Source organism: Populus alba, chromosome 5 (genome assembly GCF_005239225.2).
Source record: "Populus alba chromosome 5, ASM523922v2, whole genome shotgun sequence".
Taxonomy (NCBI): domain Eukaryota; kingdom Viridiplantae; phylum Streptophyta; class Magnoliopsida; order Malpighiales; family Salicaceae; genus Populus; species Populus alba.
In genome coordinates, this window is record NC_133288.1 from 8,518,886 (window position 1) to 8,544,918 (window position 26,033).

Genomic DNA, 26,033 nt, shown 5'->3' on the forward strand with positions numbered 1-26,033 from the left:
TTACTTGCATCTATACTTACAAATTCAAAATTCCTGTTGCTTTAGATAGCGGCAAAACTTCGAGTGTTGCAATACAAGATGCAATAAATTAGACAATGAGTTTGCTAGTTTTTTTTTTTTTTTTTTCATAGCCACCCTGTTTTATCATTGAAGTGAATAATTATGATATCTTTTGTTCTTTTTATAGCATGTTCATTCTTTATTAATGCTGTATTCTAAAATATATGCATGGTATTTCTAAATGGAAAATTCTCGTTATTGTGAGTTAAATAATGATGAAGAGGTAGATTGAGAAATTACTCAAAATGAACGAAGACTTCTGTGCATTCAATGAATGCTTAACACAGGTTGAGGTTAAAGAACTTCAGGGCTTTATTTATTTATTTATTTTATGATTCTAGTTTACTCCATGGCAGCCGTTCCCAGAAAGAACGAACTGTTTTGAGGCAAAGAAACCTGAATTCCCTTTTAAAACACTCGTTCTTAAGACCTTCCTTTCTTCTGGGAGTCACCAATTCGTCACTCTTGGCGCCCACAAGATGAGACCATCGCCTTCTTTTCTAATTAAAATTTAGACTTCTTAAGCCAGCCAAGTTAATCAGGTCTGTTAAACAGGATTCCCACTATGTTGTTGACAAAATCGCTGTGAATTTGATGAGATGGATATTATGAGAGTGTTTGAATGCTACACACCGACTGGCTGGTCCAGGTGGTTGTATACTCTTTCAAAAGGGTTTCTCAACGTTAGATAGAATTTTCATTGTTGGAGATATTTAGATATACAGTTAGTTTAAATTCTAAAGGATTAGGTTGTCTCATATAATAATAAATCAATATTATTTTATATAATAGTTCAAAAGCTTACTTTGTAATTTGTATTTATATACAACACATTCAATTAACAAAAACGATGAGTTCTGATATTGGAGCAAATACACACGGCAGTCTCATCTCCTTCTGTTTCTATGATTTCTCAACTTTCTCTTATTTCTTATTCTACCCTATCCCCCACCATGCCCGACTCATATCAATCTTTCTCCATCAAATTAACTCCATCCAATTATCTCATTTGGAGTACCCAACTCGTACCAATCTTGAGCTACTAAGCCAACTCCTTCTCCACAAGTTTTTAATGCTGAAACCAATCAAGTAGAACCCAATCTAGAGTTTCAAGCCTGGTTTTAAAGGGATTGGATGTTGCTAAGTTGGATTTTTTTCTTCTTTGACAGAAGAAGTTTTCCATATGTTGTTGGAATGACGACAACTTATGATGCTGTGCAAGCACTACAGCAAGCTTTTGGTTCTATCTTTAGCAACAAACAACTTCAACTCCATTTATCATCGAAGGAGTTAACCTTACTTGACAAAACTATGACTCAATTTTTAAAGGAAGCAAAGTTAATTGCTAATACTCTTGTCTCTACAGTATTACAAATGTTTAATGCAGAATTCAATGGCAATATTTTTAGATTCTTACCACATGAGTACCATCCAATTATTGCATCCATTTTTATGTGCAAGGATCATGTTACATTTCATGAATTATCAAGTCAGTTAATTGATTGTGAAATTTTACTAAAAAGTTATATTCTTTCACCTACTCCTCCTGTTAATGTTGTTCAATCAACTACAACTAATATAAAGAGTGTAGCTCAATTGACCAGGTTTTTAATTTGTTTTTTATAAATCACCCGTTCGAGTCTCACAAATTTCAGGACCACTAGAAACTTACATCATCGTTAACTTGAGGGCTCGTGTGATTAGTCAAGGTATGCGAAAGCTAGCCTGAATACCCATGTTAATAATAATAATAATAATAAAAGAATCATGCTAACAATACCAACAAGTAAGGTCATTCTTTTAGAAATTCTAAGAAGTTCAATATTAAATTGATTGAGAAATGGGTTTCTTAATTGATGTTAAATATAGGATTTTATAAGTTGTGAATTTAGAAAATTAACCTGAGTTTAGGATATTTATAAAGGTTTGCTTGTTTCCCCCTTTTTTTAAGCTCATGTGTTTTTATTTTTTTCCTTCAACATTTATTTAATTAGAGATTGAGTTTTATTATTATATTTTATTTGTTCTATTTTGGATTTTTTTTATTGATTTTGAAAATGACTAAGATTATCTTACCTTTCAATATTAGGTTGTTTGATAATTTTATTTAATTTGTTTTTTATGGAATTAACTTTGTATTACAACTAAGTTGAAGGTTTTGCATCTTGACTTTGGTGGACTTGGGTCGAGCTTTTTTTTTAATCTTTTTTTGGATTATATCTTTTTATTTAATTTTGTCCTTTAATATTTTGTTTCATAGAAATTGAGTTTTAATTTTTTTTTTCATTTTATTTTCTATGAGGTTATAGTATTCTCATTTAGTCTTTTCTTCATTGTCAGATAAGATCCTTTAACATTTGATTTTTTTTATATAAAAAAAAACCAATATTTTATTTTAATTTCATCTTTCAACATTTGATTGATTGAGAATTAATCTTTATGTTTTTATTTTTTTTATTTTCTTTTTATGGAGTTTTTCCAATCTTATATCCATGATTATAGAATTGACGAGTTGACTTGGTTTGGCTCGGATTTTTCTTTCATTGCTTTTTAATTTTTTTTTAGTTTCAGCCATTGGCATTGGGTTGTTTAATAGTTGAGCTTAATGATTTTATTCAATATATTTTTTTTTTTTGACAGGGTTACCTTGATGCAACAATGAAGTCATATATTTGGTGTGCTAATATGGATGAGCTTTTTTTGAGTTTTTTTTTATTTTATTTACTGTTATTATAATTTTTTTTAATGTTATTAAATTAGTCAAACTTATTAAATCTAATTGAGTTAACAAACAAATAAAGTCTCATACTTTTGTTTATAAAAAATATCTATATTATTTTAATATTTTTTATATTAAAAAAAAAATTAAACCTTTTCATGCACCAGTCACTATCTAGTAATTACTATTAAAGAATAGGAGGGCGGAGATAAGTCGATTTCATAATCACAATTAATTTTTTTTTTCAAGAGGGTCCATGTTTTCTTCATTTTATATTTAATGTTTAACTATCATGGACGGTGTTTAATGTCTGGGACCAAATTAAATAGGCAACTCGGATATGCTTCCAAAGTTATCAAGCCTACATATTACATGTTTAAAGGACCAACTTTTATAAATCAAAATAATCTGGTTTTATTTTATCTTTTTAATCCAATTAAATTTTAATAGAGTTAATCGAATCAAATCAATTTTGAATTGATTTTTTTACTGACACACAACTTGGTTCTGTTTGGCGGTCCTAGATTTACCCATAGGGCTGAGCTAGTTTAATAACTTTATTGCCTTTAGAAAATAGTACAAATCCAAGCATAGTTTTGAAACTTAGTTCGACCCAGCAGGCTAACTTGGAGCTGGAACCGGACCAGGTTGAAGAAAAAATAAAGGAAAAAAAACCCGGTGTGATTTAGCTGGCCCGGCAGGTTGACTCGGTCAAAACCCGGTTGCAAACCCGTTGACTTATTTTTTTTTGTTTTTTTACTAAAACAACATCGTTTTGATTTAAAAAAAAAAAAATTGACCTGGCCGACCCAGCGACCCAGTCAAGACCTAGTGACCCGGTCAAACCCCAGAACCCGGATCTTAGACCGGGCGAGCCACCAGGCCGGGTCTTAAAACCATGAATCCGAGCATGTTGTTCCTTTCTTGCGATTCATGGGTTGATGCCCGTTTCCTTTTTCTTCCAGACTTGAGCCCATCATGTTCAGCTTGTATTTCTGTGATATATGAGCCCGTAAAGGACACAAATCAAGTGGATTGTCCATTTTCCCCCTTTCACATTCTTGGATTCGAAGAAAAATACATTTGATCGCACCTGATAGGAAGTTGAATGTATTCTGAAAAAACAAAAGATACTCCAGTTTGAACTTTTTGCCAATTGTGAATCTGTTCACAGACATCAGTTTTTCAATACGAAATCTTCTATCATGTCTCAGAATCCACCATAAACCCTGTGGATAGAGAGATTGTTGTTCATGACATTTCAGAAGGATGTGAGAGCGTTATTCCCTGGAGGTGGTTTCCTGAACTCCTCGTCTCCATGGTCTAAAGAGTGGAAGGAAATACAACTTGTTGATCCTACCGGTAGCCAGAAATGTCACCTGATTCTACCCTTCCACGGCCTTCACGTCGAAAACCCTGTCCTCCTGGTCTTCCAGGACGTCTCTCCTCGGGGAAGAAGCCGGCGACTTCCACATCCCAACTCAAGTCCCAGACCGAACCGGAGAAGAAGAAGTCCTGTAAAGCACCTTGCTCTAGGTCAATGACGACACTTGCATTTCGAAAATTCAGATATGTAAAGTAGCTATAATTAAGAACAAACTCCAAGAAACAACAGCACAGGATCGCAGCTTGCAGCTGTGTCGACATGGCTTCATAGAATTAATGTGTTATCTTCAAGAAATCAACAGTCTGAAATCTTAATAGTCATAATCAGAAAGGTGTCTCCGAAAGCGATGAAGTTTGGTGGCAGACAGGAAGCAGATGGTAATTGGGGCGGCAAAAACCATTGATATCAACCTCATCAGTTATCAAGTGCTAATAATGTCGTTCTTACTGCTCAACAGCACAAGTTTATATTATCAAGCAATATGTAGCAATGATTGTGAAATATACCTGATTAATCATAACAAAGCTATGCGGCAACAATGAAGGCCACGTTGATGACATCATCATTTTATTAAAAGAAACAGAGAATCCCAAATTCTTCTCTCCCTTGTTCCATCAAAATATTAAAAGAAACAAGTGTAGCAATATATAGCAAGGAATAAAAGGAAAGAAAAGATTTTGAATAATGAAATTGAAATAAATTAATTTTAAAAAAAATTAATATGCATTAACATTTGAAACTAGTGACCTAGATCATGAATATTGGGCTAACTTAATAGAAGAAAAATCACAAAAAATAATAAAGCAAAACTCCAAAAAAATGATAAAAAATAAGAAAATATTAACTTAAAAAGAAAGGGAAACCAAGCAAACATAAATGAACCTTCTAAACCTGGTCTAATCTCTAAAATTTATAACTTGTGAAATTCTGGATGTAGGTTCCATTAAGAAGTGTAAATCTCAATCAATTTAATTTTGAAGGATGAAATCAATGAAAAAATATTAATAAAAAAACTTGTAAAAGCAAAAAAAAAAAAAAATACAAAACGAATGAAAATAAAATTTGATAGAAAAAAAACTCAAGAATGATGAAATTTGAAAAAAATAATTATTAAAAAATAATCTCAAATAAAATAAATAACAATTAAAATAATGAAAACCAAATTTGAAAGATTAAAAAATCATAGGGGTGAAATTGAAAAATATTTATAATTTGATAGATTATTTATAGATTAAAAAATAGAAAAAGCTTGAAATTGAAAAACATTTATAATTTTATAGGTTATTCTAAAATAAAATAAAAATAATAATCAAAAGGATATGGACCAAATACGAAGGAAAAAAATGAAGGGATTGTTCTGAAATTTTGTTGGGGCTGGCACAAAATTTAAAGCAGAGAAAGAGAAGAAAAAAATGATTGTCAGCGCCAAACCAATGGCATTTCTCCAGTACATGCATTGTACCACTATATAGAGGGTTATGAGATCTTTTAAACACTGTTCTAGAAAACAACATTTGGTGGCCGGACAACCTCACATGCGCCACTTGAATGACGTGAAGACTATTCACATGTTGGCGTATGTAACGCCATCAATTTTTTTAAATAATACTTAATATATAGCAATTATAATAATAGCCCTAAACAACCTCCAAAATTACAACATAACCAATGTAAAATGAAAAAAAATAAAATTAATGAGATCATTATTTTTTATTTTTAAAGATATTAAAGTAATTGTACTATTTCAAAAAAATAAAAGGAATAAAATATCTATGAGTCAAAGGCATAAGATTTTTTTATTCAAAGGTCAAAGTATTAATATAACCCCACGCAATGTATTAAAGATAATTGTACATGATAAAAAGACAACTTTGCTTCCAAAACTTGGTTCAACAGTTTTTTTTTTTTAAGTTAAAATTCATAATTACATATTTGAGTCATGATGCACGAGGTTTCGTTTTTGTTAATGAACACTTTCGAATTAGAACGAAAGCAGCTGAATTATGTAATTTTGGATCTAATTTCTCAAAAAAAGAATCAAACACAAAATCTTTCCTTCGATGAAAGCTCCCATGCATCAATCAAACCACAACTACTACTATTCTTAAAGGGGAATGATTCTCTTTATGGCGCAACCCATTCGTGACTAACATTGACGTGAAAACCAATTACAGGTAGAAAACATGGTGTGGTATTAGGGTTAGGACATGAGCCACCCTTGTTTGTTGCTGCAGTTAATTTCTCTCGTTCATGTCAATTCCTCACAATAATAGTAGCTAATTTACATTGTAGTTAATCAATAATGAAAAAATAATAAATCTTATTGAATATAACAAGCCAAAATAACAATCAATATTCATACAGGTGGAGGGAGGGGCTTGAGAATTGTGCGATCACCTACCCCTTCATCACTTACCCACCTTCAGATTGCTCACTCCAACACCCAACTTTGCCACCTTAGATTCACTTTTAGTCTCGTTCTGCGTTGAACTTTTGAGATTGAGCCATGGATGTTGCAGGCACTGCTGGGCAGTGGGCCGCTTCTCTGGTGTAAAATCAAAAAGGGGACAAAGAAATTCCGCAAACTCCCGAGCATCATTTTCAGAGAATTTGTATTTTTCAACCAGCAAACGATCAAGTGGCCAAAACTTCAGCCTCCGAATCCTCTTAAGATCCCCATGCCTGTCAAAATAATCTTTGGATAGAGCTCCTCCAATGGCTATCTGCTCATATTGCAATTAAAAGATAAATGAACGAGTATGAGGTAGCTAGAAAGCTGTAGGAGGCTTTTGAGAAACTATGTGCCTACCTTTCTTGGCATCTTTCCAAGGAGTTCCATCATAAGAGCAAGGTGATCCTGAAACCCTCCCAAAGAACAGTTTCATTAGCAGATTAAATAAACAAGTTCAGAGATACAGTACTCCAATACATACAACAAACAGTTTGCATTCTGAAACCCGTGATGGCTTAAACATTTGCATTGTGAGTTGCATGAATAAGAAAATTACAGCACGTTTTTATTCATAGAACCAAATGTGATTGTAGGTATTGGCAATCAAGAAAAGACATTCAAAATCAGTCTGGCATGATGCATCAATGCAAATATGCAGCAGGCAGGTTTATCAAGAAAACATCTCTCTCAAGGGAAAACAAAAGTACAATCTGGACACGTGTTACTCATTCACTTGGTCTTGGACAATAACAACAATGTTATAGTCTTGGTGCATGCTATCTTCCCAGCCACGTCCTACATCTTTGTGTTGTGTTTTACCCCCTGCAGACTAGTAAAAAGGAAATGAAAGGCAGGGTCTGTCTCAAGAGATTAAGAAATGGACAGCATACAAGAGCAAAAATACAAGTCTCATTATCACTAGTTTGCATTGATAACCTCAACACAGAAGTCAGGTTGCATTCAGTTTTATACCATTTTCCCTAAAATTTTACTATATTAGTATTTGCTATACTGTCTTACAAGATAACATGCCATGCACAAATCTCACTAAAACTTTAAAATCCAGTATGCCTTACCCTGATAATTTCAATTTCTGACAACTATAAAATCCAGAAAAAACTAGCCTACCTCGTCTTCACTATAGTCTTGTCCATCCTTGGGAGCGAACAACATGTCCCCGGTAGCAAGCTCAAACGCTGTGCAAGCAAAAGACCACATATCAACAGAAAAAGAATACCCAGATCGCAATATGACTTCAGGAGCTCTATACTGTCTGGTTTGAATTTCTTCTGCAAACTGCTTATCAGCCCAACACGCATTTCCAAAATCAACAACCTTGCACCTTACATCAATCCCATCCAGAGATCGCTCAGGCTTTTGCACGGCTCCTCCCATTGAAACTCTTCTTCCTGATATCTTAGCAACTGCCCTCTTTGCCCTCCTTTTCAACTTCTTCTCGATGAGAGTCATAGTGGAAGTACCATTAAGGTTTCCCTCAGGCCTTTCCAGGATTGGTGTGAGCCCAGACCTAATTGGATCTTTGGCAGGATCAATGGTGGAAAAGAGAAGAATATTTTCGGGTTTTAGGTCAGAGTGAATTATACCAAGTTCTCTATGCAAGTAATCCAAACCTGTCACAATGCATTTACAGATCTCTCTAACTTTATCCAATTCAAGTCCTTTGTAACGATTATGCCTGATTAACCTCAATAAACTGTCACCAAGAAATTCAAGGACCATGCACTGATGCTGCCCATTTGGCCCTGCATGCTTGAAGTGGTCAATCAGTTGCACAACACACTTGGAATTTGTAGGGTCACTGTTAGCTATGGCTGAAAGGAGTTCAATCTCATGAAGCGCAGCTTGAGCAAATTGTGCTGCACTTTTCTGGATCTTAAGAGCAACGTATTTCTAGACACAGAAATAAAACTACAATAAGATTAAACGGAAAAAAAACAAAAACAGAATCTCAAATCAAGCTAGGACAATCGTAAAAGAAGAGAGAAGTTCAAGTCTTTTGATGACAGGCAATGATTCCAACTACAATAGACACTCATGATATATATATATATATATATATATATATATATATATATATGTATATGGCTCATTGAAACAACCGGTACTTTTTTTTTCTTTTTTGATAAATATAAAACAGCAACAACCACCACAACTTCAACCAGTTAACGGATTGAGTCTTCCATGATCGCCGTTTAAACTCACTTCTTAAAAATTTATTAACTTCTATTGTATTTTTTTTTTTCCACAGATAATGAACTTTAATACAGTTTAACGGATATATATATATATATAAACTGCCACTAAACGGACAAATAGCAGTCCCATTGATCTCATCAAGCAAAACACATCCGAAATATAAACATAAATAGGAAAACAACAATTAAATATAGAAAGCAAGCATTTCCTCAATGATGATCCAAAGAATAATAACTTTTTCTTTTTTAAAAAAAATGCAAATCCATTACTTGAACATTTCTTCATTTAAATAAAAGGTGCAACAACTCTAATTAATTTAACTGATGATGATCCAGTAAAATCCAATGATCAATAATTGAACATCTCTCATTAAATATGAAATAAGATTTAAATTTAACGAAAAATAAAACAGAAACAGATCCAAAACATACAGACGATCGAGTATCGTAAGCGAGCCAAACAGTAGAAAACTGGCCCCACCCCAGCTTTCTCTGTGCAATATAACGGCCACCGGAGAACTGATCCCCTACTCTCACCGCATGATAACCTCCTTTGCGGTAGGAATCGATCCCCTCTTCATCTTCCTCCGATGCCGACGACGAAGAACACGACATCGTTACAATCAATCAATCAATCGAAAAGCTGACCAAATCAATCGGCACGGCCTGCCTTTATCAAGCAGAAGAAGAAACAAGTGAGTTGCCTCTGATTTATGATCTGAATTTATACTGTTGAAGAAGCTTTGATGGGCGTTTTTCCAAGAGAGTCTCCACTTTTTTCTCTCTGCTCTTTTTAAAGGTGTGGGCATTTGTAAAATTGGGCTTTTTAAAGTGGATATTTGAATTGCCAACTTTACCCTCCTTTTTTGGTTACTTTGCGCGTTGATGAATTCCTTATTGGTGGGGTGGGTTGGTCTAATCAGTAATCACATTTCTGGGCTCGGGATTTTCCATGGTTGATGACCCTTTAGCCACCTGCCTCCGCCTCCCTCCCTCCTTCTTTATACAGTTAGATATTACCTGGATTATCTATAATCCATTATTGAATTCTTTTAATAAATATTTGAATTACAGTATAAACATCTATCACTCATGCTAACACCGACTACTTACTGTATGCTGCTGCATTATATCTATTTTATATTTCTTTTACTGATACGAGCTGGCAATGCAACCGAAGTTTTGTGAAATTTTAAAAAAAAATATTTTTTTAAAATTAAAATGATAATTTTTTATATTATGTCGATGTGTTAATATAAAAATTATATATTTTTTAATATATTTTCAAACAAGAAATATTTTAAAAAACTATCATTACTATTATTTCAAATACCCTTAATATGACATGAATTTTGGATATACAAATATATATTGCTATGTATTAAAAACTCATATCAACCTAAAAATTTAAATTATTTTAAAATATAATTTATATAATTTTTTGATTTATTTTTCTCAGGTTGAAACTTGTATAGATTGATAATATCTTGTGTTTAACTTTTATTAAATAGAATGAGAATGATGGGATTTAAATTTATGATCATTTAGTTAAATAAAACTACAATATTATATTAAAAATTTATTTTAATTTAAAAATTTTAATTATTAAATAAAATCTTAAAATACAATTTATATAATTCTATCTACTTGAGGGGAAAAAATCGTTCTAAATTTGTTGATTGTTATTACTAGGCTATTACGAGTGGCGTGTTTGTGTTGATGTACAAGAGATATTTTACCTTTCTTGATGTATGTTGATGTTACTTGTAGGCTTATAACCATCACCGTTTTGTTCTCGCCATAAATGCCTTTTGTCTGAATTTTGTTGATTTTATTAAGATTGATTTGGATATGGATTTTTATTTTATTTTTTTTGTAGCCGGTGATTTAAGTGCATAAAGATTTGAGAATTATAAAGTATTAAAGCTATAAAAAGTATTTTAAAGGTGAAATATTTAGAATGTTTGGTATGAGATTAAGGAATTATATAAAACAATAGGTTTTAATTGAATCATATCATATTTTAAATTAAATAAGATTATTAGACATATTAAATAACATATATTTACGGTTCCAACTTAAAAAAAAAACAAAATGAAAAAGGAAAAGGCACAAGATTTAAAGTTTTCTTACTTCAAAATTGTTTTACTTCTTTTTAGAATATTTATGGGAGTATGGTTATAATTATTTTTTAAAGTATTTTTTATTTATAAATATATTAAAATAATATTTTTTTTTTATTTTTTAAAAAATATTTTTGATATAAGCGCATTAAAATAATCTAAAAACACTAAAAAAAATATTAATTTGAAACAAAGAAAAAAAAAATTTAATTTTTTAAAAAAAACACTTTTGAAACACAAAACATTTAATCTTTTTTCAAATTTAAATATTAGCTTCATATAAATTTTTTCCTAACCCTGAAAATACACCAAACATTAGTAAAAATGGAGATTTTTTATTCTAAAAAAAAACATGCAGTGGGTGGTAAATTATAGTCAATTGATTGTTAATAAAAAAGAACCCCACCACAATTTCGTCAAGCATTCCTTTTCGACATATAGATTAGCCTTCAAGTCTTCGCAACTCTTTCCTATCTCAATCTCACACGTCCAAAGTGCATAATCCTTGCCCTCCTTTATGCCATCTTTTCTCTCTAGCAAATTTGAAGAAAAAAAAACAAATAATTTCAAATATTGATCCCATATTGAAAACACAAATAACAAAGGATTAGAAGATGAAACCATCATGATTTTATGTTTGGCTGTTGAAAATCTTCATCCACATGGACTTTATATTTAAAAAGTTGGAAACAATTAAACTTCTCAACTTCTCTTGAAGTATACTATAGTTTTAGGCACATTAATATACGAATATATGTAGAAAAAATTGAACAAATTCTTATCTATAAATGCTAATTAACAAAATAAAACTGCAAAAAACTATGAGATATTCGATTATGATCTTAACGTGGAATTAAATCATAGGTTTTACTAACCTTATGATTTGTGTATGTTTTTTAAAAAACTTCCATGCTCTTACAAAATACTAATCACTACTTTATTCAAGGGCATTTTTTTTGCATTTTGGTAATTATAGTTTTAAAAGTTTACATTTCATCATGAAATTTCATTTCTATCGCATTTTATTTTTTTATAATTGAGAGGAGGAGAGAGTGGTATGAAAGAGGGAGATAAAAGAGAAAGCTTTAGGCCGACAATATTTTAGTCATATAAAATCTTAATTCTGGTGTCATTAGCTTGGTCTTGAAAAGGGAGTTCATTGAAAATAATTTAAGCCCTGAATAGTACTGAAAATAGATTAAAAAAAATATATTATGATTTTAAATTCTTAGTCAAAAATATGTTTTGAAATTGATAATAAGTTTGGGTGCTAGCTAATTTAGTTAAAAGTTAGAACTTGTCATCAATCATTTTAGATGTTCAAAACATGAAGCTCATAATATGAAGGGTAATCTCAATCTACATTATTACTCAATAAATATATTTAAGGATCAAGTGAGGTCAATAAGAGATATATTTTATTCGTGGATGATACAATAAACATGTCATTGCTAGCCTAAAGGTCTTTAAACATCTATATTTTATTTATTTTTCTATAATAACAACAATTAGTGGGTTTAATATGTATGTCAAAGATTTTAATGTTGTGGGAATATCTACACATCATTTGAAGCAATATGAAATTAAAGATGTCTAAGCTCATTTTAATATAATCAAAGTATCTGTAGAATTTAATTTGGCATCATAAAATAATTTTCATTCAAAAATATCTATGTAGCCAAAACTCATCGTCCAAATTATTTTTATTATCAAAACTTATTTAGTGATAAAAACCTTCATGAAAAGTCATGTCAATCGTATATTTTAGTATTATTACTTAACTCATTTTATACAAAGAGCAAGGCTTAGTATCCATTCTTAGCTAAAAAAACATATCATATGTGTTCTTAAACTATTTCACTATTTTCAAATACAATCGTCCTGGTATCATAACTGTGTTATAGATTTTACATCTTGATCAAGGTGGGCTCGGATTGAGTTATTTCAATCTTTTTTAGATTATATATATTTTTTATTTTTATCTTTTAACATTTTATTTGTTAGAGATTAAACTTTTTTTTTTATGAAGTTATAATATTCTCATTTAATTTACTAGGAATTACTTTTCAAACTTTTTTTCTTGCATTTCTTTCTATAAAATTATTTCAATCTTGCGTCTATAGTTACAAAGTTTGCAAGTTAACCTGTTATAATTGAGGGGTTTTTTTTTTGTTTTTTAATTTTACCTTTAATTATTGAGTTATTTTATAATTTAACTTGGTTAATATTAGGTTCTTTTTAATTTCTTTTCATTGTTATTTCTTTGTTTGTTTAATTATTATTGTCATTTTTTTAATTATATTATTTAAATTATTAATTAAACCAATGACCTAGGTTTTCTTTTTTTCTTAGCACTTTTTGTACCTTGAATTCCCCTATCCATGATGGAGAACTAGCTACAAATCTAGTTATTAATAAATGGTAACAGCCAGTGGTCAAAGCAAAAAGTTTTAGAGTTCTACGCGCAGGTTCAATTCTTAGATTCAACATTTTTTTTTTTTGACATCTTTTGTTTTAGGTTCTTTTTATAGGTTTTTGAAGTTTGATAAGTTTTTTAATTATTTAATATTTTATTTTTTTTAAAATATTTTTTTAGATTCTGAATTTCAACATTTGGCTACATGTTTTCTCTTTTAATTTCTCTTATACTTTGACTTTTTTGTTTAGATTTTTATAGGTTTTTCAAGTTTGTTATTTTTTTTCATAATATAATATTTTATTTTTTTAAAATTTAATTTTTCTTTTGATAATTCAAGGGACATTTTCATTAAAATACAAAATGACATATAAAATATATATATGAATGCTTAATGACAAAGAGGTTTAAAAGAATTTTACATTTATTTCATCAGCTATTGGCATTGCTAATCAAATTTTTTTCGTCTATGACAATATAGGTAATGTTATATATTATTCTTTAATATTAAGTTTTTTTATAAATATTTTAAATTTTCAAAATTTGATTAATTTTGAGTTAATATTTATGATTTTTTCTATTTTGATTTATATAATTTTTTTTTGATATCAAATAAATATTTTGATATTTATTATTTAATTTATTATTTTCTATAGAATTATTACGATTTTATAATTCTGATTACAAATTTAGTAAGTTAACTAAAATTAATTTAAATGGATTTAATATATTACTAACTCAAATTATTGTTTTTAAAAGTTTGTTTTTATTTTTTTTTGAAAATCTAAACATTATTATTATTAGTCATTTAATTGTCTTTAAACCCATTTTTCAACTAATGTTTTTCCTTCGATTTTTGTTTTTTTTTTAAATTTAGTCTGACTTTGCAGGCAGAAGTAACCTGGTGTTATTTCTACAATAAATCAATAGCGAGAATGAGTGAGCGTAAATTTGTCCCGTCCCATCCCATCCAAACCCGAAACGACAACGTGTTCAGACGAACTAATAGACCTGCGCCACGTAACCAATAGCTGGCCCTTAATTTTTTTCCCCACATCCCCCTCTCTCTTCGGGCATCGATACTTTTCATATAAATCTCCATTTATTCAATAATGAAATTGAAAAGGAAAAAAGAAAAATTCTGAAAAAAGTGTGAACTTGATCGAAAGATTACCAGGAAATTTTGCTTCCGGAAATGGCGAATAATACGGATCTATTCGATTCGTATTTTAGAAGAGCAGATTTAGACGGTGACGGTCAGATCAGCGGTGCTGAAGCCGTCGGTTTCTTTCAAGGCTCCGGTTTGCCTAAACAAGTCCTCGCACAGGTTTCTTTCATCTCATTGTTTTCAGATTACATAATTTCGAATGATTCCGAATTTTTTGGATTGGTTATTAAGAAATGTTGATTTCCATATGGAACTAAGTAATGCTTGCGATAGTGAGAGATATAACTTAGATTAGGTTATTTGATTTCTTTTTTTAAAAGTTTGATTAATTAGAGGACTATACATAAATAAATGTTGATTTTGGATAATGATAATTAGCAAGTAATGTTTGCAAAAGTGATTTCTTATTACTATTTGTTGTCTGGTTGAGATCATTGAAAGATTTGCTGATGCTTAGTTTTTGATTTCTAGGTCTGGTGTTTTTGAGAGAGAAGTTGATGACTTGCTATATGACTGGAGGATTTTTAGTTGATTCTAGAAGTAGAAAGAGTTTAACTTTAGTTAGTATGGTAGAATTTTGAATTCAAAGGGGAGGTTAATTTTTTTAGGGGTGGATTGTGTAAGAAATGGGTGGTTGTTTTGGGTTTGGTGGATTTTTGTGGATTTGATCATAACATGCGGAGTTTTGTACTCTATATCTTGCTGTTGATGTATCAACTTAGTTTCTTCTTGTGTTATGTTCTACTCGTGATCGAGTTTGCTTGGCTCCTAATGTTCATGTTCATGTTCATAATGGATATTAAATGTCTAGAAGAAGAGTTTTTGATTTGCTGTTAGGTATGTAATGCAGTTGAAGAACTAGATCTATTGTCAAAAGACAGAAATCTTGTGCAAGTAATAAGTAATGTTTGTTGCAGTGAATTCTTATTATTAGTAAGTTTGCTGTCTGGTTGAAATCATTTAAAGAATTGAAGATGCTTGGTTTTTGATTCTTAAGTCTGGTGTCTTTTAGAGAGAAGTTGATGAATTGCTATTGTGAACGGTAGACTTTTAGTTGATTCTAGAAGTTAAAATGCTGACATGCTAGACTTTTTGAGGTTGGTGGCTTGTTGGAAATGTTGTGTTCATTTTTTGAATTGTTTTTTGGCGTTTGAATATAAAGCAAAGTGTTTTTATGTAGGATTGTGCAAGAAATGGGTAGTTGTGGCGGGTTTGGTTGGTTTTTGTGTACATGATCATAGCATATGGAGTTTTGTACTCTATAGCTTGTGGTTGGTGTATTAAATATGTTTTACTTAAGATTGAGTTGAATAAGTTTCTAAAATTTATGTTGATAATGCATGGTAAATGTCTGGAAGAAAACATTTTGATTTTTTGTTAGGTATATATACTGGAGGGAAAGAACTGGTTCTGCTTTTTAAGAAACTGAAAACCTGTGTTAATGTGTGTGGAAGAATTTAGAAGTTTCCTTCCTTTTGGAATGATTTTACATTTGGATATTCACCTATTCTTTTTTGAAAAGACCTTCATATCGGGGTCTCAAATCTCCTTGCATTAAACTGAGTGTCTGGGATTCACTTATTCTCTGTGCAGGTTTGGATGCATGCTGATCAGAGGAACGCAGGCTACCTTGGTCGACAAGAGTTCTATAATGCACTTAAACTTGTTACTGTAGCACAGAGTAAGAGAGAGTTGACCCCAGAAATAGTGAAGGCAGCATTATATGGCCCTGCTTCAGCTAAAATTCCCGCTCCTCAAATCAACCTAGCAGCAACTCCTGCTCCTAAAACAGTGGCACCTGCTCCCCAGCTGTCTGGCACAACACCAGCATCATCACCAAATGTTGGCATCAGACCGCCACAAGTGCCTGGAAATGCAGTCACAAACCAGCAGTATTTCCCATCCCAACAAGGGCAATTTACGAGGCAACACCAACCCCAAACCCAAGCTATGCCTCCTAATTCTTCTTCCCATCCACAACAAATTCTTGCAAGTCAAGGTATGCCCAGGGGAGGTACCGTGGTTGCTCCGCGACCCCTGAATTCAAACATCTCAACAGATTGGCTTGGTGGAAGTGCAGCTGGCCTGACTTCACAAGGTTCCAGTAGAGGGATTGGTCATCCTGCTACTCAAGATGGATTTGGGCTTAGTGCACCGGGTTTTACACCCTCTGTTCAACCTAGACCACAAGTGACTGCTGGGCAGATAGCAGCCCCTACACCTAAACCACAAGAAGCAGCCATCACATCCAACCAACTAGCAACTAGGGATTCTAAATCAGTGGTTGTTTCTGGGAATGGATTTGCTTCAGACTCACTTTTTGGCGATGTATTTTCTGCCACTCCTGCTCAACCAAAGCAAAGTTCCTCATCATCTGCGCATTCTACAAGTAGCATACCTGTCTCGTCAGCTATTGTTTCATCTGCTGTTGGATCCCAACCTTCAGTTAAGCCAAGTTCCCTGGATTCCTTGCAGAGTACCTTTCCCCAGCAGCATGTGGGAGGGCAATCAACAGCAAGACCAAACCAGCAGGTTCCATCTCAAAGTGTCACCTCTGCACCTTCAGCTGGTTTTTCTGTTGGAACTAGCAGTGCAGCTCCCAGTCAATCCCAGCCTCCATGGCCGAGGATGACTCAATCTGATATTCAAAAGTATACAAAAGTGTTTGTGCAAGTTGATACAGATAGAGATGGAAAGCTTACCGGGGAACAGGCGCGCAACCTTTTCTTGAGTTGGAGGCTACCTAGAGGTAGAATGCTACACATGACTTATTTTATAATCATGCTTAAAGTATGAGGTTTTGACATGAGCTCTTTGGTTTGAAGTATATATCTATGATGGACAGTGAAGGCACAACCTACAACATTTGTAAATCTAATGATGGCCATATTTCTGTAGTATAGCAGTTAGCTTAAGTTTTTTTACATAAATCAGTGGTGTTTCTTGCCAGTTTAAATAATCACATTATTTGGGTAGGAAGAAAGGGATCACTATATCATGTCATATAAATGGTTGAGTCACTCAATTAAGAATTCAAGAGTTAATTACTTTTCTTGTCATTTTCATTGAACCCTATGCTCTTTCTTTTCATAATGTGGTGTGATGCTTTGTAAGTAGATTTGAGTTTGGGAATTTTTTAAAGGCTAGGACTTCATTTCTTATTCACATTTCATTAATGTACTATAATTCTTGATGTTTCAGAGGTGTTAAAAAAAGTTTGGGATTTATCTGATCAAGATAATGACAGCATGCTTTCTTTGAGGGAGTTCTGTACTGCTCTTTATTTGATGGAGCGTTATAGAGAAGGCCGCCCTCTTCCTGCAACACTTCCAACCACTGTCATGTCCGATGAGACTCTGTTGTCTGCCACAAGTCACCCTGCAGCTTCATATGGTGGTGGATCTTGGGGACCTGCTTCTGGTATTATCTTCCTTTATCATGCCATAAACTTTTATTATTAGTTTCCTTTCTCTTGCATTCAATGTGGATTCCTCTTTTTAAGTGGAAAAGCAAATCTCAACAGGTTTGCGACAACAGCCAGTTGTGAGTGGTGCACGGCCTCCTCCTGCTGCCGCTGCAAGGCCACCAAGGCCTCCCACTGCTCCTCATGCTGATGAAAAACAGCCCACGCAACAAAAGCACAAAGTTCCTGTGCTTGAAAAACATCTTGTGCATCAACTCAGCCAAGAGGAGCAGGATGCTCTCAACTCAAAGTTCCAGGAGGCATCTCAGGCTGATAAAAAGGTTTTTCTTGTTCTTTTTGTGCACTCATTATGTGGGACTGTTAATTTTGTCTGGTACACTTGGTATCCATACATTAACATGTCTAAATGAGACAAATTTGTTTTCATTTGCCATTAAAAAGCTTTGACATCAAGTTATAGAATGAAGATGAGAAGCATATATGAGATTATTGAACCTTATGCTCTTCTTTGAGTGCAGGTTGAAGAACTGGAAAAGGAAATATTAGATTCTAGACAAAAGATTGAGTTTTTTCGTGTCAAGATGCAGGAACTTGTGAGTGTGCTCCCCATTTTATTTTTCTCCTTTATGATAGTCATTGTCTGTTATATAGAATGTCCTTCACTAGTATGTAAAATTAGCTTTGAAGTATTTGGGTTGAACGGTTTTTGCTGCATCTTGGCTGTCATGTTTTGACAATTGATTTTGGTTTTGGAGGCAAGGTCCTCAAATCATTCTTTTTGACTGGATTGACAACTGATTGTGCTGATTTGTTGTGTTTAAGCTCTGGATGCATGCTCGTTTCATCATTTTATTTGCTATTGGATATCTCAAAAATGCACAAACTATAGCATAAAAGATTATAAAGTTGTGACTTTGCTAAAAGCTCAAAACCAGAGGTATTAGTCTGTGGCATTTAAAGCCTTATTTAGAGTTGCGGTTTGAAGTGTTAAAAACCAAGTAGATTCCTGGGAGTGCTTTTCAAAAGTGCTTCCGAAAAAATTTGAATTTTTTTTTTTGCTTTGAATTAATATGTTTTTGATGTTTTCAAATCATTTTGATGTGCTGATCTCAAAAATGATTTTTAAAAAATAAAAAAAACATTATTGACATGCTTTTCTGAGTGAAAAGCACTTTGAAAAGCAACAGCAACCACACTCCCAAACACGCTATGCTAATAAAGAGAAAAGAAATGAATCATTAACTCTCTTTTGTTATAGTTTAAGTTCCCAAGTGGATGTCCCAATGCTCAATACTTGGATTTCCTCTAAAATGTCCTGGGTTCAAACTGTGAAGAGTGATGGGGGTAGGGATCATTTTCCTTTTCCTTTTTTTTTCTTGGGGTTGGGGGGGGGGGGTGGCGGCATTGGGCTCCTGTTGAACCATACAAAAAAAATTAAACGTTCTGATGGGTTAAAGGAAAACTTGGACAGTTTCTTTGGGCAGCTGATCCTGTCATGGTTATTTAAGATGCATGAATCAATTTAATAAAGAGAAGGAAGGTATTCTGCCATATTTAAGCTGTCTACTTTGTCTTGGAGTGGTTGAGTGAGAAAATATATGTTCTTTGCTGATATTCCTATGATCTTTCTTCTGTTATTTGGCATCAGATTTTATATAAAAGCCGATGTGACAATCGACTTAATGAGGTCACAACAAGGGTATCTGCTGATAAGCATGAGGTATCTCTCTTTCTTTAGTGATTTGTTTATAATTTCTTAATTTTCCATGCAATATCAATTGCTTATTGAACTAACAGGAGCAAATCGTGTGTTTCAGGTTGAGACATTGGGAAAGAAGTATGAAGAGAAATACAAGCAGAGTGGAGATGTTGCCTCCAAACTAACCATTGAAGAGGCTACATTTCGTGATATTCAGGTAATTTAGGAACTTTGGTGGTGAATTTTATCTAACGTGCTTCTCTTTTCCTCTATATACACTTCTTTGGATGCTAAACAAACTTGTATTGTACTCAATAACTGTAGGAGAAAAAAATGGATTTATATCGGGCAATTGTTAAAATGGAAGAAGGGGGAGCTGCTGATGGTGTATTGAAGGTACACCATAATAGTCATTACTTTCTGGAGATAGTATGAAACTTGTATGTAAGTTCTGGTTTTACTGACTTTTGCAGGAGCGTGCTGAGAATATCCAGTCGAATCTCGAGGAACTAGTAAAAACTGTGAATGAACGCTGCAAGCAGTATGGGTTGCGCTCTAAACCAACCTCATTGGTCGAGCTTCCATTTGGTATCTCCATGATGTTATCAACCCCCTGGCCTTTATATCACATGTCCCATCTTGAATTTTTTTGGCTCATTTAGAAGATTGATTTACTTCAATTTGGCTACTTCTTTTACTTCTATGCAAAAAAGCTTGATCTATGACAATTAAGCTAGACTTCATTGTTGTCATGTTACTCTAGGGGAAATACTCCATGTGCCCAAAAATGTTTCAAATCCCAGACCCCCAATTTTTTTATCTGTTTTCTTTTCCTTGTCTCACAACCTCACATTTTTGTATTTGCTTCCTACATCATGGTGGTGTTGGTTACAATGAATGAAATGGTGGGAATGGGGATGAAAGTTTTATTCCCACTTTGCAAGTGTTTGATTGAAAGGAATGAAATATGAATGAGAATGGAGTGGGAATGGTAATGAAAATGAAACATAGTTTCATTCCTATTGGGAAAGTGGGAATATAAAACAAGGAATGGGAATGCTTCCCCCCCCCCCCTCCCCCTATAGAACGACATATTATTTCTTTTCATTATATTTTTGCCTCCATCATCATTGCCACTACCACCACTGTTGGTGGTAATAACATTTTGTTTCTAAAAAATTATTATTGTACCATCACTCTTCCAGCAGCACCACCACCACCATCTTCCTACCTTCTTTGGTTGTGGCATTAGTTTTTTAAAAAGTATACTATTGTTATTACTATAACATTATTACCACCCCCACCAACTCACCCTGCCGCCACCACCACCACAATTATCTTTATTAATTTACTACCACCACTAATGGTGAAATCATTTTGTAATCATTGTTCCTTTTCATTTTAAAAATGAGGCATTAAAAATTTAAATTTCATTCTGATTTCTTGTTATTATTCCAAGCACAATATTGAAGTTAAAATGGCATTCTGATTGCTCCATTCTGATTCCCGACCTTCATTCATGATAAACAAATAGCACCTGGGTCATTACTTACTCTATTCCTCTTGATCTTTCTTTAGGCTGGCAACATGGCATCCAGGAAGGAGCAGCTGATTGGGATGAAGGTTGGGACAAGCTTGAAGATGAAGGTATGCTAAATAGTGTTCTGCTGATTTAGTTGACTTTGATTTCTTTGTTTTACTTGGAAGTGTACATGATGCTTTCTTTTCAGCATAAATTTGTAAGGACATTAAAGCTGTAATCAACCTTGTTATTTGTGACTTTCAGGATTCATATTTGTCAAAGAGCTCACTTTGGATGTACAAAATGTTGTAGCCCCTCCAAAAGAAAAAACTTCAGTTCGAAAGGCCACTACTTCCACAGAAAAGGATTTAGGTGCTTCACCCTCAAATGCTGAGGTGAAGGCAGAAAGGGTTCCAAGTCCAAGAAAATCAAACTCTGAGAAAGATATTCCAGATCATCAACATGAGAATGGAAGTCTAAGAAGTCCTCCTGACAGTCCTGGAAGGACTACAAAAGAGAACCAATCCAATGAATTCCGAGACTCCCCATTCAAAGAAAGTGGTGCAGACAATTCACCCCATGCTAAAGAGACCCAAAGGTATGGTTTAATTTATGATTTTCACTTCTGTATATTTCTGTGGCCCTCTCTGAAAATCAAGTGTTAACAAAGCCCAAAAAGGTGTGTGGTCATGGCATGACAGTTGAGATGGGTCTGTCCTGCTCACAGCTTTCTGAATTTATTGCTTCGTTTGGATGTCTAAGCTTACTGATATGCCTGTGCAGTGATGTGGGCGGTACTGAATCTGTGCATGGTGGTGACAAAATTGTTGAACCTGGCTGGGGCACGTTTGATACACCTTATGATTCAGAATCAGCTTGGGGCTTTGATTCTGTCAGTGGCAAGGTATGAAAACCTGGGTCTTGCTTTCTATTTGAAGTTGGCAATAGGACTTGTTTCTTTGTGGTTAAAGATTATGGAAGTTGTTTTAGAAACAGATTGGTGCACGCATGCACTCATGTTTGTATGTGACATATGTTGAAGTTTATTTAGGCAATTCTAATAATTTGCAAGAAATTGAAATGCTTAATATTTCTGGAAGGGGTGGGGGGTGGTTTGGCATTAGAACTGTTTAATCTCTCTGTACCTTTCCTTGTTTCTTTCTTGTTCTTTTCATACAAAAAACTGAATGGATTGATCTAATATTGTTCTTGCAGGACATGGATTTTGGCATTGGTGAATTTGGTTTAAATCCAATAAAAACAGGGCCCTCACATGGAGATAACATGTCTTTAGGGAAGAGTTCATTTATGTTTGACTCTGTTCCAAGCACCCCTGCTCATAACCAGGGGAACAGCTCCTATGCCTTTGCTGATTCTGTTCCAAGCACCCCTGCATATAACCAGGGGAAGAGCTCCTATGCCTTTGCAGATTCTGTTCCAAGCACCCCTGCATATAATCCAGGGAAGAGCTCTTATGCATTTGCAGATTCTGTTCCGGGCACCCCTGCCTATAACCCTGGAAAGAGTCCATTTTCATTGGCAGATTCTGTTCCAAGCACCCCAGCGTACAATTTTGGAAACTCTCCACGAAGGTTTAGTGAAGGTTCAGAGGACCACTCCTTTGACAGCTTCTCTAGGTTTGATTCATTTAACATGCATGATGGTGGATTATTTCAATCTCCACGCCATTCGCTTTCAAGATTTGATTCCATCCGCAGCACCAAGGACTCCGATCAAAGTTATGGATTCCCGTCAAGATTTGATTCATTTAGAGAAGGAGGAGACTCTGATCAAAGCCATGAGTTTTCAAGGTTTGACTTTCTCAGAGAGCCCGATCAGAATCATGGGTTCTCGAGATTTGATTCCTTCAAAGAGTCTGATCAGAATCACGGGGTCTCAAGGTTTGATTCCTTCAAAGAATCCGATCCTGGTCATGGGTTCTCATCAAGTTTCAGTTCATTCGGAGAATCTAGAGATCCTGATCATAGTCATGGATTCTCAAAGATGGATTCATTTAATGCCCATGACAGCGGGTTCTTCCAATCCTCTGACAATTCTTCCTTGGCAAGGTTTGATTCTGTTCGTGGCTCCAAAGACTCCGAGAATCATGGGTTCCCATCATTCGATGATGCTGTTCCATTTGGCTCAAGTGGGCCATTTAGGACCTCACTAGAGAGTGAAACTCCACGCGGAAGTTCGGATAACTGGCGAGCTTTCTAGGCAGGCAATGAGCATCGGATCAATGTGTGGGGTTTTCTTCTGCATGAAAGCCCTTTTGAGACCTTTCTTCCAGTAGTCTGTTGTGATGATGAATGAGTGGTTGTGTTGTGGTTCTAGCTTTTGTTTGATTTTGCAGATCCGATTTGTTTTCTTAATTTCCAACATTCAATTACACTTGTGGCCGGTTCTTTTGGTGTTGTAATTTTTGAACTCAAATGTTTGTGATATGGAAGTCAATTTTTTCCTTTTTCTTTTTAAAACCACCTCTTCTATTTTTCCCAAGGGATTCCATTAGCGAGTAACAAAATTAGTTATGGAGACTTGTCTTTGTGGTTTCGATTCTTGAACTCAAATGCCTTCTCTATTCTTCTCCCTGCTGCCACAATAGCTGAAACAAGAAAAGGTGTTGTTTACAAAGTAGTGTTTTCTTCGTGGGTAAATGCGGACCCAACAAGCTGCTGAAATGTCAGGTGGTCTGGAAATGCAGGGCTGAAATATCTTGGCCTTGCTTCGGTGCAAAACAAGTAAATAACACCAGTCTGTCTGTCATTGAAGACGATACGCTGCCGACCATAAAAAAATAGAAAAACCTTTCCAACACAAAAAAAGTGTAAAAGATGTGATGTTGCTTTAGAATTGTTTTGTATTGTATGACGCCAGGATACTATACATAATTGCATTTATAAAAATCTACTTTTCGTTTATTTTATATATGATAATTTTAACCAAATATATAGTTTCTAAAAACACAAGTACAAACATTTTACAATGCCAAGCACACACTTGCGCATGCCAGTAGGGTGACTAGCGGTGTCTGCACCTGCTGGAATGCAGCAGCAGCAATCTATGAGCTAAAAACAGGATTAGACGAAGTAGCAATTGCCTTCAGCAAGCTCAAGATATGAAAACAAAATATTGCATTAGCTCATACCAGTTTATTTTTTATTACAACTTTTAATATTTTCAGCAGATGAATACAGAAATGTAATTAATAACTGCTCAAAACTGGAGAACATGGTCGAGAAACTCAAGAGCTCTTGGATGCAAATATCTCCAGCAAGGAAGACCAGGTACCGGTGACAGCAATGATGACACCAAAAACCACGAAAGCCCCATCCAAGAGCAAACCATTCCAACCCAGCTCTTCCTTGAACACCAACAGATGAAACAAAGAAGGCAACACAAACCCCAGAAGACAACACACGCTGCTCCCTACTAGAGACAAGAAATCTGCAAAATTAGGCACCAACAAAGCCACCAAACTCACTCCCAAAACAACCACCCATCTCAGCCATATAGAATACCTAGAATCACAAAACCTTCTCTCCACCACTTCATAAACTGGATTCATCATCAATGGGAATGTGAAGAACAGATTCACACACAAACCAATCTGCACAAGATTGCTCAGTAGTCCAGGTCCTAAATTGGTAGTGATTATATCCTTGGTATCTTCACCAAAAGCAAAGTAACCCAATACCCCAAAACCTCCATACAACAAAGAAATGAAAGCCATACATAACCCCAACACTCTCCCAAACTTGTCCTTGTCTTTAGCTTCAGTCTCCAATGGCAATACCATACCAATTCCTTCAAAGGCATAAACAGCCACACCTAAACCATAAAAGAAAACAGAGAACCCACCAAAAGCTTCTAAAGCTGGCCTATTTTTCAAAAATACCATCACATCCTCTACCATAACCACTCCCATAGCTCCAAGATCAACAACATCAGCAAAAATACTAAGTGGGGCCAAATGGGTCAATGTTGGAATTGAATTCAACCCCAACTGAAAAGGAAAACAACCCCATATATACAAAGCTTTGGGACTCAAAAAGCCCAAAATTCTATCACCGGATTGATGATTAACAACATAAGCTAAAGTGTTAGCAATAAAAATAAGATAACTAACACAAAACCCAGCTTGTGCAAGAACAATCATAATATCAACAGCAAAACGACCTATAGGGCCACAAACAGTAAAACCCAGATCACCAAAAGATGTAATCTTTGAGAATCCTTCTAAAGATTCAAGCTTTCTACGAGTATGCACTAACAACATCATGCAATAGTAAGTCAGGAAAGCAACGGAGAAAACCATGATAGAGCCCATAACCCATCCTGTTTTCTTGAAAGTGTAAGGTAAGCCAAGAACTCCTGCACCAACTATAGCTATGAAAACATTTGCAAAGGTCTTGCCTTGAGAAGAAACTGGAGGTCTCTTGCTTAATAAAGGGGTGTCTTCTCTTGGAAACTTAGGTATCTTCAAAACATGTGAAGATGAACTTGCTTCCTTATCAAATCCCATGATTGAAAATCAGATGTTTCCTTTTGGGAAATAGATTGAAGGGAGATATTTAAAGGGCCTGGCTTGATTTTTGGATTGGATAAAGTAGTTTTTTAATAGGTTTCTAAGAGAGATTTTAGCAGAGCAGATCGTACAAAGAGAGGTAATTGAAAGGCAGAGGATCCTTATGTTTTATGTCTTTTTAAGTTTTATTTGATGTGTTTGCTGGGGTTTCGATCAATGATGGAACCGCAGAAGAAGCGAACGGAAGGCGCAAATTTATGACGTCAACTTTCTGTAGCTCCACTTGTAATATTAAAAAATAGATGTTTTTTGATAA

The 26,033-nt window shown here is 34.1% G+C and overlaps 3 protein-coding genes across 3 annotated transcripts; 1 reads left to right on the plus strand and 2 right to left on the minus strand.

Annotated features, from left to right (window-relative positions):
• Positions 1-6,466: 6,466 nt before the first annotated feature.
• LOC118029936 (uncharacterized) lies at positions 6,467-9,655 on the minus strand. Its single transcript, XM_035033928.2, has 4 exons — positions 9,267-9,655; positions 7,747-8,529; positions 6,976-7,023; positions 6,467-6,889 (listed from the first exon to the last, which is right to left on the minus strand). Exons 1-4 carry the CDS (start codon positions 9,447-9,449, stop codon positions 6,575-6,577), a joined length of 1,329 nt encoding a protein of 442 aa, XP_034889819.1. The 5' UTR covers positions 9,450-9,655; the 3' UTR covers positions 6,467-6,574.
• Positions 9,656-14,437: 4,782 nt separating this feature from the next.
• Positions 14,438-23,666, plus strand: LOC118029933 (uncharacterized). The gene is made up of 13 exons (XM_035033925.2): positions 14,438-14,700; positions 16,135-17,290; positions 17,743-17,961; positions 18,065-18,285; positions 18,484-18,558; positions 19,614-19,685; positions 19,783-19,881; positions 19,989-20,060; positions 20,138-20,252; positions 21,243-21,311; positions 21,451-21,784; positions 21,970-22,090; positions 22,402-23,666. Exons 1-13 carry the CDS (start codon positions 14,569-14,571, stop codon positions 23,404-23,406), a joined length of 3,690 nt encoding a protein of 1,229 aa, XP_034889816.1. The 5' UTR covers positions 14,438-14,568; the 3' UTR covers positions 23,407-23,666.
• A 640-nt stretch (positions 23,667-24,306) lies between these two features.
• On the minus strand, positions 24,307-25,901 carry LOC118029935 (amino acid transporter AVT3C). The gene has a single exon (XM_035033927.2). The coding sequence runs from the start codon at positions 25,712-25,714 to the stop codon at positions 24,434-24,436; it is 1,281 nt and encodes a 426-aa protein (XP_034889818.1). The 5' UTR covers positions 25,715-25,901; the 3' UTR covers positions 24,307-24,433.
• Between the last annotated feature and the right edge of the window lie 132 nt (positions 25,902-26,033).